The 13,252-nt window shown below is 51.7% G+C and overlaps 2 protein-coding genes across 3 annotated transcripts; both read right to left on the reverse strand.

Annotated features, from left to right (window-relative positions):
* Nucleotides 1-80: 80 nt before the first annotated feature.
* On the reverse strand, nt 81-8,310 carry ZNF70 (zinc finger protein 70). 2 transcript variants are annotated; one of them, XM_043558231.1, is made up of 2 exons: nt 8,145-8,310; nt 81-4,789 (listed from the first exon to the last, which is right to left on the reverse strand). In XM_043558231.1, exon 2 carries the CDS (start codon nt 4,708-4,710, stop codon nt 3,364-3,366), a length of 1,347 nt encoding a protein of 448 aa, XP_043414166.1. In that variant the 5' UTR covers nt 4,711-4,789; nt 8,145-8,310; the 3' UTR covers nt 81-3,363. The 2 variants fall into 2 exon arrangements, with proteins under 2 accessions (XP_043414166.1, XP_043414167.1); XM_043558232.1 differs by having other exon boundaries at nt 7,889-8,310.
* A 1,200-nt stretch (nt 8,311-9,510) lies between these two features.
* On the reverse strand, nt 9,511-10,820 carry VPREB3 (V-set pre-B cell surrogate light chain 3). Its single transcript, XM_043558237.1, has 2 exons — nt 10,689-10,820; nt 9,511-9,960 (listed from the first exon to the last, which is right to left on the reverse strand). The coding sequence occupies exons 1-2, from the start codon at nt 10,735-10,737 to the stop codon at nt 9,656-9,658; spliced, it is 354 nt and encodes a 117-aa protein (XP_043414172.1). The 5' UTR covers nt 10,738-10,820; the 3' UTR covers nt 9,511-9,655.
* Between the last annotated feature and the right edge of the window lie 2,432 nt (nt 10,821-13,252).

Genomic DNA, 13,252 nt, shown 5'->3' on the forward strand with positions numbered 1-13,252 from the left:
TAGATCTGCATGCTCATGGACTCCTAGGCAATCTGCAGACCCCAGGTTAAGAACTTGTAAAGTAAGCAACAGAGAAGGTGTGAATTTGAATACAGTAATTTAAAAACTGAGTTCACAAATAGAAGTGATAGAGTAAAAATACATTTCTTGAGAGTACACAAATGCTTTATAAAAATGGATCATATATTCAGGCCCAGAGAAGTTCTATGGACACTTAGAAATGTTGACACCACAGTACAGTAAGATGACAGCAATGACCTACGCATTCATTACGTGGAAATATAAAAAATAACACTTGGGCCAAAAGGAGATTCCTAATAACAAAAAATAGCACATGTCAAAGTGACAGAGGACAGAAAAAGCTCTGAGAAAAAAGTCGTAGACCAAAGTAACTACTTTTACTAGAAACATTAAAAATACAATTAACTGTATCTAAATAATTAATCTTAGAAATGTGAAGTATTAAGTCAAAAAAAGAGAGAGAGAGAGAGAGATGGAATACATACAGTTGGACAAAACAATTCAATTAGTAAACAAAACCAAGAGTTGGAGCTTTACAAGACTCAACGTCTGTCATAAGAAGAAAAAAAGTAAGACAACCAAACAAAAATGACAAGTAAATTCAAGGGCGATTAAAATATTACCAGGATGTTCTATTACACTGTTCAAGAACCTAAATAAAATGAAGGATTTGAAAACACATAAAACAGTGAAGAAATGTGAAAAGAAAGGACTAGGTTCTGCTCACACTTTGAAAAGTACCTGGTCTTACCATAGTTCTGAGGACCCGTCAACTATTCAGAAAGGGGGTCTCATTCCCCACGTTCCATAAATTGTTGAAAGGAGGGAGGAGAGGGTGGGGGGAGGAGGAGGACAAAGTGCATATTCCAAAATGCAAGAACCGCATAAAACAGTGGAGAGAAGCTGGGAGTGGAGAGAGCGTCTGGGCGGGTGGCCAGGAACTCCCTGTGGTTTGTTCAGAAGGGGCAAACCAGGTTGGCTGAAATGGGGGCTTATGTGCAGAAAAGCCCCTGCAGGTTGGTTTTAAGGAGAGTGGTGACATGTGCAAAGAGATGCTTTAAGAAAATCGATTTGGCTGGGGTGTGCAGAGGCACACGGAAAGAGACAGCAAATGTAGGACCCAGATGACTGCCCAATAAAGAGAGGCCGAGGCCGGGCCCAGGTAAGGCCAAATAGGGGATGGCCGAGGAGGTAGATCTAGGGGAGGGGTCTGCTGTCCCACCCACGCTGAACAGGCGTCTTGATTCTCTCTGCACTCATGGTAAATGACTGAAGACCCTCAGCACAGGCCACCTGCAGGAGACAGCCAGGGGCCACCCAGTCAGGCCAGTCTAGCTAGTGGTACAGCAGGTTCTAGGGGACCTGACCAACTGGCGGTGCTATGTTTCACACACTCCTTCAAGGAGAAGAGCTGGACGGGAGCAACTGCTGTTCTCCAGGCTGGGACTCCCACTGTGATCCCCCAGCTGGAGACCAGTCCTCTGAAAATTCCTAGCCTGCCAAGTCCCACTTACTAACAACTATGACTTGCTCATTTTTATTCATCAAAACTATACATAACTGCCAAGCCAACCCCTTGATTAGCTGAAATAGCCAGCATTACCATGATGGGGTTATGGGATTCCAGCCATCAACTTTTGGAAAACTTCAAAATAGCTCAGACTGCCTCTGAGGAGCCTGGGGGAAAGTAGCACCAAAGAGATCCCAGTGGCCAAATGAAGGCCTGAGCACCTGGGACACTTACCAACTAGCCAGACACAGCACTGCCTGAGCCCATTCCTGGGGGATGGGAGGCATGGGGACTGAGACAGAACTGCCACCTTCAAGCTCTGCTCATGGCAAGCAGGCCTGACATTTGGGTGATGCTAGGGTTGCACGGATGCCCAGCAGAGGGCTCACACCCTGGCTGGAAAGCCCTAATCACCTGGGGAGCTTTAAAAACACACCCCTGTCTGAGCCCCTCCTCTGGGGATGCCGACTGAGTTGGTCTTGGCAGGACACAGGCGATGGTACTTCTGGAACAATACCCAGGGAGAGGACAGCCCGAAGCATGGGACACAGGCCACACAGACCATGCTGCTGCTAGGGGGAGGTTCAGGATGGCATCTGGGAAGGGTCCCTGTCTGGGACAAGGCCCAGGGTGCAGGCTGGAGGGAGTGAAGGAAAGCCTAAGCTCTGGTTTAATGGGAGGGCCTGCTGTGAGCCCGGCCACCTGGAAAACAGACAGGGTTGCCTTTCAGATCTCTGAGTGGGACAAGGGTCACACTGGGTCTCCACCCACCTTCAACTGCCAGTCGCCAAAGCACTTTCATGGGTGGTTTCATGGCGAACAGGAGCCTTGGACCCTCAGAGGTACGTGGCCAGGTCCCACCATCCGCATCTCACAGATAGGGAAACCGAGCCTTGGAGCCTCCTCAAGGCCACTGGAATAGGAGGGGCAGAACTGGGACCTCTGACTGAATCACCCTGCTTCCTATGTCCCCCAGCACTGGAAGCCAGACCAGACACGGGCCCTGCTGACAACCAAGGCATACCGTGGTCTTGGGGGCCCTGGGTCTTATAGAGGGGTTATCACTGGAGGGCACTAATGCCAGGCTGAGTCCAAGGCAGTGTCAAACATCCTCTGGCCCATGGAATGAAACCTCAACCCTCTTGTGAAAGAGCCACCTGCCAAAGACCAACCTCACTCTAATCCAGAACAGAGATTAAAACACCACACCAGGGACTTGCCACCCTCTCCCTCAACCCCAGAACGAATGCTTCCAGACCCTCCCTTTCTTCTGTAGCCTGTTTCGATTGTCCCCACCAATGCCCAAGCCAGGTGAAAGATTCCATTTTGCTGCTAATGTATCTACTTTTGGATTCATCTTCCTTCAGCTGATTTGGACTATGAGCAGAGTTCTGTCTTCTAAAAGTGCCAAACTGCAACCTGATGTTAAAAGAGTTCACCTGACATTCTTGTGTGTTTAACTCAACTTTCTCCCTCTGGCGTTCATTCTTCTGAATTTTGGCAAAGGTGAAGAGACGGCAAAATTCAGTCTCCTGGGCTTGGGAGTCAAACATGAACAATCGAAGGCCAGCTCTCTTTTTTGGGCAGGCCTCCATTTTAGCAGCTTTCCTGTTAGTTTACCCTCCCTTCCACTCTGTAAACCTGCTGAGTGTGGGGCACCCAGCTGGCCAAGAGGGGGCCTTGCTGCTAGTGTGGATGGCCAGGAGCACCTAGGTTGACACATTTCTTTTTGGCCCTGGGATCAGGGGGGTGGGTGGGGTCTCAGAGACAAAGCTATGGGGTGTGGGCTCCATCTGGGAAAGGGTTTCGAGCTTTGGTGTGAGCTCTTCTTTCTAGAGCTTCTCCCCAGCATGGATTTTCTGGTGCCGAATAAGGTGTGAGCTTCCCCTGAAGGACTTGCCACATTTGTTACACTCATAGGGCTTCTCTCTGGTGTGGGTTTTATAGTGCTCGATCAGGGCTGACCTGTGCCGGAAGGCCTTGCCGCACTCGTTGCACGTGTAGGGTTTCTTCCCTGTGTGGATTCTCTGGTGCTGAATCAGTGCCGAGCTGTGGCAAAAGGCCTTCCCACACTGGCCGCACTCATAGGGCTTCTCCCCGGTGTGGATGCGCTGGTGCTCGATGAGGGATGAGCTCTGGCTGAAGGCCTTACCACACTTATGGCATTTGTAGGGTTTCTCGCCAGTGTGCGTCTTCCGATGCTCAATGAGGTTGGAGCTCTGGCTGAAGGCCTTCCCGCACTCTTCACATTTGTAAGGTTTCTTCCCCGTGTGAATCCGCTGGTGCCGAATCAGGTGGGACCTGTGACAGAAGGCTTTCCCGCAGAGCTCACACTCGTGAGGCTTTTTCAGGGTGTGGATTTTGCGGTGCTGGCTCAGGCCGGAACTCTGGTTGAAGGATTTCCCGCATTCCTTACACTGATAAGGTTTCTCACCCGTGTGAATGCGCTCGTGTTTTCGGAGACTTGAGCTCCGGCTGAAATCTTTCCCACATTCCCTACACTCGTATGGTCTCTTCCCAGTGTGGGTTTTCTGGTGTTGCGTGAGGGCTGAACTCTGGCGAAACGCTTTTCCACATTCCCGGCATTCGTAGGGCTTCTCCCCCGTGTGGATTATCTGATGTCTGAGAAGGTGCGAACTCTGGCTGAAGGCCTTCCCGCACTCACAACACTCGTAGGGCTTCTCCCCGGTGTGAATCACCAGGTGCCGGAGAAGGTGGGAGCTCTGGCTGAAGGCCTTCCCACATTCCCGACACGCGTAGGGTTTTGCTGGCGGTGCAGTTCTGTGAGGTTCGTTAGGTCCTGCGTGCACCCTGCTCACCTGTTCACAGTCACGTCTACTGGGTTCTTCTCCACTGTGGATTATCTGACACATACTAAGGTCTGATTTCTGGAGGAAGGTTTGGCCGAAAAGGTCATCGTCCTGGGGTCTGTGTACCAGGGGGGTACTCTGATGCTGAACAGGGCTTGAGCACAGACTAAAATTGCCCTCATAATCGTCATGTTCCTCGTCCTGCTCCCCAAGAGGGATCTCCTTATAAATAACAGCCATTTGCTCTAAGCCTCTTTCCTGAAGAAAAGGGTCCCCCAGGTCCTCCTCTGGGAAAAGTTCTTGCTGCATCTCTAATCCGTCCTCAAACACAAAGGTCTCACCAAGCTTGGCTGCTGGGGGAACCTCCATTGTGAATCTAGTATCACCCCCAATGACTGTATTTCTTAAAAGATGGTCTTCTTAAGGACACGCTTACTGTTCTCGTCACCTGGGAAGAAACCAAGGGACACTGTCAAGTCTCCAAATCTGAAAAGAAACCAAGGGACATTGTCAAGTCTGCAAATCAAGTACCTAGTAAGTGCCTCCTTCCTGTGTCATATTCTATCGTGGACATAACAAAATAAGCAGAAGATACATTTTGCCCTTGAGATGATCCCCACTGAATTAGCAGTTTGATTTATCAGAAACAACTACAGGGGTGCCTGAGTGGCTCAGTTGTTGAGCGTCCAACTTCGGCTCAGATCATGATCTCACAGTTTGTGAGTTAGAGCCCCGCATCGGGCTTGCTGCTGTCAGTATAGAGCCCACTTTGGATCCTCTGTCCCTGTCTCTCTCTCTCTCTGCCCCCCCCCCTGCCACTCACAATCTCTCTCTCTCTCTCTCTCTCTCTCTCAAAAAAAAATACAAATTAAAAAAAAAACTACAAAAAAGACAGAATCAAGTGCCACATTGTAGTGTCTAGAATCGAAAGGCTGAGGTTGTTCTGAAAGGCAGACTAGAATAGGAAGTAGAGCCATTGTGGAAAAGGGGCAAGATTCTAGCTACTGGAGGATGTTGGGGGTAGGGGGTTCTGAGGAAGGGCACAGACTTCCCTCCTACACTAGGTTGGCTGCACCCCCTCCAGCTAGGAGCCTAAGCCACAACACTGGGAGTCAGCCTAGACTTCTCCCTCTCTCACCCCATCTGTCTAGTCTGTCCATTTCCTGAAGCTTTATTAAGAGGTCTCTGCCTGTCTGTCAGGTCACAGCTCAGGCCTCAGTGCAACTCCCCAGGAGTATTTCATTACTGACCACCTACCTCCAGCTTCTACTCCCTCTCTCTGGTAGTTCTCTACACTGACACCAGTGTCAAATCCCCAAACACAGGCCTGATCGTCTGTCTCGGGATCTTATAGCAGCTCAAATCCTTCACAAAGCCCTTCACACCTGGCCCTTCCAGCACCATCTGTAGCCTCTCCTTCCACATACTCCTAGTTACTGTTTTCTCCTCCTCCTCTTCTTTTTCTTTTAAATGTTTATTTATCTTTGAGAGACACAGAGAGAGAAACAGAGCGTGAGCGGGGTGGAACAGAGAGAGAGGGAGACACAGAATCTGAAACAGGCTCCAGGCTCTGAGCTGTCAGCACAGAGCCTGATGCGGGGCTCGAACTCATGAGCCGCGAGAACATGACCTGAGCCGAAGTCAGACACTCAACTGACTGAGCCACCCAGGCTCCTGCTGCTTCCTCCTCCTAACTGATCCTGCTCCCTTCTCACACTGCCACTGGCTCATCTTCCCAGACTCAGTCCAAATGTCTTTACTCACCCTACAACTCTCACAATCTCAGCACATCCCCTGAGTGGCCCATGGAGCTCAGTGCACGTGTCTCTCACAACACCCATGGCAGTGGATGGCAAATATCTGCCATCAGGACTCTCGCCACCATTGCCTGAGAGCTCCCTGAGGGCAAGGTACTGTGCTCTTTCATTTTGGAATCGCCAGAGCCCCCAGCACAACAGGACAAGCTCCACACACATTTGTTGAATAAATACATGACTGAATGGAGGGAAAGCCATCTGTTTTTGTGCTAGAACTGATGGTCACACTTTTTGGGGGGAAGGGAGCAAAGAATTCTTTATTTAAATAAATTGTATGGGAGATACCAATAAAGAAAGAAAAACAATGATTCCGATCAACAGGGGTTGTTTCCATAGGGACTGCCCATTCGGCACCCCCCATCCCACTATGGTGGCCTCTGAGGGAGCCCCTCAGGATCCCCTTCCGAAATTGCTGTGCAAGCTGAAGGGAAACTCCCCAGGTACCAGGATAATGATAACAGCTCATGTTTACTGAGCATCTACTATGTGCTAGGCACCACTAGATCTTCTACAGGCACATTTGCATTTAACCCTCACCAACTCTATACCCAGGTATTATTAACGGTACACTGAAGTGTGGAGAATGAGCTGCTCAAAAGACATGCCATGCTAAATTAATCAGCATAGTCATGATGGAACTCATTTCTATTTGGAAACTTTTGTTTTGTTTTGTTTTGTTTTAAATGAATTTCCAGGGGGTAAAAAAGCCCGGTGTAAAAAGAAGCATAGAACTGAAGGATTCTCAAAAATTCTTTGACCACTTAACTCCCCTCCCCCTCCTCTTCAGGAACCATAATCTCCAGTCCTTCAGGCTCTCTAAATCCACCTCATCAGGTCAAACAACCCAACAATTTCACCCAGGTTCTCCTCTTTTAGTCCACCCTTCCCTGTCTAGCTTAGACTCTATCGTGGATCTAACAACTATGGACTCTGACCAGCATCACGTTCCTCACCTCTTTGCCCTGCTGTAACCAGCTGCCAACTACCAACCTCCTCCATCAATTCCTCCTAAGATGTTAAATGTTGCCAAAGAAAATCATACGACTGTGTACTGCACTGAGACAGATTTCAAGTTTCCAGTTTCAGCAGGGTCTTCAGCTGTCGCATCCAATGACCTCCTTATGGCCAATCCCTCTCTTCTCAGACTTCACTTTCCCACCCCTTTTGGCAATGCTCACCAATAGCTCCCTTCTCAAAACCCTTCATTTCAGAAGTTGCAAATTGGCAGCCTGGGGATCCTGCCACAGACGCGTTTTGCTTGGCTCGCAAAGAGTTGAACTTTTCCTTTTTGTTTGACTTAGCTGCCAATACTGAAAACTCAGTAAGTTTCAGGCTTTCTCTTGAAAACCTGGGAGATGTGATAATACAGGTCCACCCCTTCATTAAACCCACCTTGCCTACTACCTGAACACCTCAAGGTTTTGAACCACCCACCCCACTCCCACCCCCTGCTTTATTCCCTTCGTTTCTGAAAGTTTTCCCCCTAGTTTTAATGCTTTCTGGTTATTTTTTTCTTGGGTATCTGTGATTGCAACTCTTCCTCCACCCACCTGTTAAATCCTGGTGTTTCTAAAGTTCCCTCCTTAGGGGTTTTCCATTCCCATTACGGACCACCTATACGCTGACGTTCCCACTGTGTTTAGAAAGTTGGCAATCCTTTAGCTGTCCTTAACAATGTTTTAAATATTTTTGGGCCGAAGATCCAAAGGTCTGGGACCCCATCTTCCCACCTCTCTCAGGGTCTTCTTCGGCTCCTCTTGCATCTGTCACCCTATGCTTCAGGGAGCCCCCAGGGCCTGGGCACTGGGGATACCCTCGGACCGGTCAGGGTTTCCCGGTTGGAGGCCCTCGAGCGGCCGCGGACACGCACACGCCACGCAAGCGGCGACGCTGGAGCCCCTACATGCTTCCCGCCGATGGGGGACGCCCACACCCGGGGCCACCGGAGGGGCAGGTGGTCACACTGGCTGACGCGGAGCCACTCACCCGGGTCGGGGCGGGGCCGCTCACCTGGGCCGGGGCGGGGCCGCGGGCGGGCGGGGCGGGACCGTACCTGAGCTGCTCCAACCCGCGGCCGACCCGGCCTCACTCCGTGGCGGCTGCTGACGCGGAGCCCGCGACGGCCCGAGCGCCCGGAGCCCCGCCCCCGCCCGCGGGCACTTCCGGGACCGCTCTAGGCCGCGCGGAGGTCCTCGCGTCTCGGTGGTTCCGCCGCGCCTGTAGTCCTCCGCTTAGCCGCTCTGGCTCCGGGCACAAGGTCTGGGAATGGTCCCGGGTCCGTTCTCAAAGCGCTTCCTGGTCGTGGGGGAAACAGCTGGGCAGGCGTTGGCGGGAGTGAAGAAGAGGAAACTGAGACCGGGAGGGGCAGGCCGGCCTAAAGCCACAGGCCGAGGGTCGAGTTCCGGCTGCACTTGCCCTGGGAGTGGGGGCAAGCCAGAGGACACTGGGGCGGCTGGGGTTTTCGGGAGAAGGGAAGGTGTTCCCAAAGCTCTGGAGCCCGTCACCCCGCACAGGCCCAGGGGGCCTGTTTGATTCACCCTCCCTAAGTAGCCTTGGTCTTGATTGCCCAGCCGGTACCAATAGAGACTGAGATATGGAGAAGTGGCCCAGTGAGGACCCAGGAGGCTGGGAGTGTGGGCGGGACTCTCTCTGTTCCCTGGAGACCCCCAACTCCAGTACATCTGAGGGATGAATGACCTCCGGACATAAGGCGCCTGTTGGGGGAACCAGGATGGAAGAGGAGTATGTGCCTGAACCCCACCCGCCCAACCCATACCCAGACGCTCAGCTCCGCTTCTGATAATTGCCCCTCTACCCAGTGCTCCCTGTTGGGCTCAGTTGCTCAGGTAAGGCCTTCCCTGCCTGTGGGAGAGCCTGGAGTGGGGAGAGGGGCATAGCCCCTATCACTGGAGACCAGTGGAACACATGTTTCTGACAGGAGAGATGCTGGCCACCAGTGTTCAGTACCTAATGACCTGGTCCACAGGTGTCTCTGAGTACACCCCCCCCCCACACACACACCCCTGCCTCCCTGCCCGGTCAGGGAGTAGGCAGGAGCTCCCCTCCGCCTTCCAAGCTAACAGCCTGAGCTCCATGAGAACCCAGTCCAGTCACCCCTTGAGCGTTGGACCACAACCTGCCATGCGGAACTAGGAGCAGCAAGGGCTGGTTCCTTTTTCTCTTTCTCCAGTTCCTCAGGTAACAGGAAGCCCAGGCCACCAGTCTGAGTCCCCTGGGGGCCAGTGGAGAGGCTGGGCCCGCCTCAAGGGTCTCAGGTGCTTCCTCTTCTGTAACAATCCCCTGTATCCCTACCCCCACACTCCCAGTCACTCTTTCAGCAGGGATCTCATGGTTCTCAGAATAGTTAATTGTTCACGTTTAATATTACTAACCCATCTTACAGAGGAGGAAAATCAAGATTCAGAGAAAGTTAGGGGCCCAAGGTCAGGGTGCAGATGTGAGAGGCAGTCAAGAGGCGCTCATCCCACAGTCCACTCCTAGGATATGTAACCCACAGAGCAGTAATAATCTGCATCATCCTCAGGCTGCACAGGGCTGATGGTCAGAATGCAGGCGTTGTGGGCGGCGTCCGTGGCTGCTGAGAAGCGGTCAGGGATGTCAGGGGGCCGGTGGTAGTCCTCCTCTGAGCGGTAGTAGAGGAGGTGTCGGGGGGCACTGCCTGCCCGTTGCTGATACCAAGACACGCCATACTCCCCAATGATGGCATGGCGGGGGCTGAGAATGCAGGAGAGTTGGGCCACTTGACCTGGGAAGACAAGCAGTGCATCCGGCTGGGCCAAGCCTGGTTGAAAGACAGAGAGAGAGAGCGAGACACCCATGGACCCAGGCCTGACATGGGCTCCTTTTTTTCCTGCCCCAACCTTGTAAAGGCTCCACGGAGACTGACTCTCAAAAGGCCCATAGCCCAGTGCCATGGATTCGAGGTTGGATGGGGCACAGAGTTGGTGACTGTTAAATCCTCATTGGTGGTATGTTCCCAAGGATCTGTGTTCAGTTGAGCGCCTAGAGTTCAGAGGGTGGGACTGGTGGCCTCTGGGTCCTTCTGCTGCCCACCCCCATTCCTTGCCCTGCAGACCCCTGCCCCTCAGTCACACTGGCTCTTCCAAACCCTGGCTATGGATTAACCACCACCAGGAAGCCTCCTGGGCTGTCCCACCCATCGACTCAACCTCAGACAACTGGCTGCTGGGAATCTTCTCAAGGATAGGTTGTCCCTGAGGCCCTGTAGGGTAGCTTCCCCTGTGAAAAACTAAAAAGACCCCAAAGAATCCGAATCCAAAGGGATCCTAACAATCTCGTCATTCACAAATGGGGAAACTGAGGCCCATACAGATATGTGACTTGCCCCAGGTCTAGGGCAGAGCCATCTATAGCCAGTTCTCCCCTCCACCTTAATGCCTTTTCTAGAACCCTCCCACTGCCCACATTGACTTGTTTCCTTGCAGGGGCCTTCTGGAGCCAGTTCCACCCCACCCCACCCCAGGTGAGCCAGGCCTAGGGAGAGCTCACCTGACAGGAGGGCCCCAGTCAGAAGAAGGGCCAGATGCCAGCAGGCCATGGCCAGAGGCAAGGAGGCAGACAGGAGTTGTTCTGTTGGGAGTGTTCCAGGTGCTTCAGAGCACAGGCAGGGGAAGCCCCTGGACCATGACAAGGCATGCAAATCAGGCCATTAACTGGGGGTGGGGACTTGGGGGTATAGTAGCTGGAGCCCAACAGCTGGCCCTATCTTCCCAGATGTCTTTGGGGTCCTGGCCCACAGGGACTTCCGAGGAGCCTGGAAATCTACACATATGCCCGTATGTGTGTTATAGCAGGTAGATCCTTTTTTATTGAGGTGTAACTCACATGAGGTAAAGTTCACAGATTTTAAGTGTATGGCTTGATGACTATACCATTCTCCTGTTATTAGACATTTGGGTGCTTTCCAGTCTTTAGCTATTACAACTAAAACCGCTGTGAACATCCCTGTCAATGTGTTTGGTGCACCTGTGTTCTCATTTCTTCTGGTAGACACCTGGGGCTGGAGTTGCCTGGTGATAGGGAACATGTACATCTCGCTTTAGTAGATTACATAAGTGTTCCCAACATGGTTGTACCAATCTGCACTGCCACCAGCAGGTAGGAGAGTTCCAGGGACATCCTTGCCAGCACTTGACATGGTCAGTCCCTTTAATTTGCCAGACAGAGGGGAGCTGACTTCCCAAATTGGTATTCAAACTTGAATCTCAGAACCTCCTCGTCTTCATGAATTCAGGCAAGTTCCTTGCCCTCTCTGTGGCTCAGTTTCCTCATTAGGAAAATGAAGATGAGTATAGTGCGAGCCCAAAGGTTGGGAAGAAGCAGACGGGATTTATTTGCTCAGTGCCGGGGACGGTGTGTCTATTAATCATGCCTTGCATTTTCTGTGTTCTGATGCTTTGACATTTGGGGCCTTGCTGACCTTGGAGGGACTCACTGACCCTCTCAGAGCTAGCCAGTTCCTGAAATAATGCAGGCACTTATCAGATGCAAACCAATCCAGAGCCCACACCCGCAACCACCTCCTCTATGGCTCTCATACCGTGGGGCAATATCATCCTGCCTTAGTCACCCAGGGCCAGGTACCTGACATCCAGGGAAAGTCCCTATGCCCCAGAGCCCTGAAATTATTCAAACTAGCCAATCTGGAGCCTGCTTACCCTTCCTCCTCTGTTCTTAGCCTCAGAAACCACCAGTAAAGACTCCCCCTCTCCCTCTGCCTGCTGACTTACTGGGTGTTTCCCCATGTGTTCCCCTCTGGTGCGGCATGCCCCCTCCTTTAAAGATCTGCAGGGAACAAACTATCTTCTCAATGGCAACCTCCTGGTCTGCTGGCCTTGCCATACCTAAATAATAAAAGTAATTAGAACAGTGCACTCTTATTAACTCAAAGACTAGATAGTTCCCTTGGGGGAACTTTACCTCCAATGGGCCCCATCCCATTCCTAACAACTCCTCAGGGCATCTCTAAGACACTCAACATCTGATTCCTCCTTGGTCGCACTGAAGATGAACTCTTGGGACAACCATGATGGTTGTTGGAATTGAGGCTCCCGGGCTCGGAGTGGCCATTCTTCTGGAATCTGGTTGCAGCCACTCCTGAGCTGTGTTCTGCAGGACACAAGTCCCAGAGATAGTGCTGTCCCGAGAAGAAAGTGTCCTGTGTTTAAATAGTTTCGGGGGAAACACTACCTGTTTCTACAGTACTGAATGTGTACTTTCTGCATGCTGAGACCAAGGTAATATGTTTTTTTGGTTTTTTTGTTTTAATTTTTTTAAACGTTTTTATTTATTTTTGAGACAGGCAGAGACAGAGCATGAACAGGGAGGGTCAGAGAGAGGGAGACACAGAATCTGAAACAGGCTCCAGGCTCTGAGCTGTCAGCACAGAGCCCGACGCGGGTCTCGAACTCACGGACCACGAGATCATGACCTGAGCCAAAGTTGGCCGCCTAACTGAGCCACCCAGGCGCCCCTCAAGGTAATATGTTTTAAAGGGTGCCTGGCTGGCTCAGTTGGTAGAACATGCAACTCTTGACCTCAGGGTTGTGACTTCAAGCCCTGCATTGGGCGTGGAGTCTAGTAAATAAACAAACTGTTACCACATTTAATCCTCACAAGGACTTTGCTGAGTCATGTTCTCAACCCCCTTTCTACAGGTGGAAGCACTGAGCTGAGTGCTGAAACAGAGGCAGAGTGTGGTGCTGGGGGAGCCGCATGGAGGATCCAGTCCTCTTCTTACCTCAGTGGCCCAGAGGGCAGGACAAACAGCCTAATCACTGTGGGGGAAGGGGGGAGAAGGCATTTCTAAAACCTTGGGGAAAAGGGAGCTGGCACAGGATGGGAGCCTGCTCCAGACACCTACCTGGCATCCTGGCTGAAGGGGTCTGGTAGAGGCTCATGGAGAAGGGGCAGGAGACAGAAACGAAGAGGTAGAGACAGAGGGAAAGGCGCTAGGGGGAAGAAGGAAAGAAGATGATAGAGAAAATGAGAGAAAAAGTTAAAGGATGGGCACGGATTGGCGCAGAAACACAAAAACCTATCTGCACAAAAAT

The sequence above is a fragment of the Prionailurus bengalensis genome, chromosome D3 (genome assembly GCF_016509475.1).
Source record: "Prionailurus bengalensis isolate Pbe53 chromosome D3, Fcat_Pben_1.1_paternal_pri, whole genome shotgun sequence".
Taxonomy (NCBI): Eukaryota; Metazoa; Chordata; class Mammalia; order Carnivora; family Felidae; genus Prionailurus; species Prionailurus bengalensis.

Coding starts and splice junctions, on each gene's coding strand:
- ZNF70 (XM_043558231.1), bottom strand. CDS start 4,710: ATGGAGGTTCCCCCAGCAGCCAAGCTTGGTGAGACCTTTGTGTTTGAG.
- VPREB3 (XM_043558237.1), bottom strand. CDS start 10,737: ATGGCCTGCTGGCATCTGGCCCTTCTTCTGACTGGGGCCCTCCTGTCA. Junction 9,961..10,688: donor GACTGGGGCCCTCCTGTCAG/GTGAGCTCTCCC, acceptor TCTTTCAACCAG/GCTTGGCCCAGCCGGATGCA.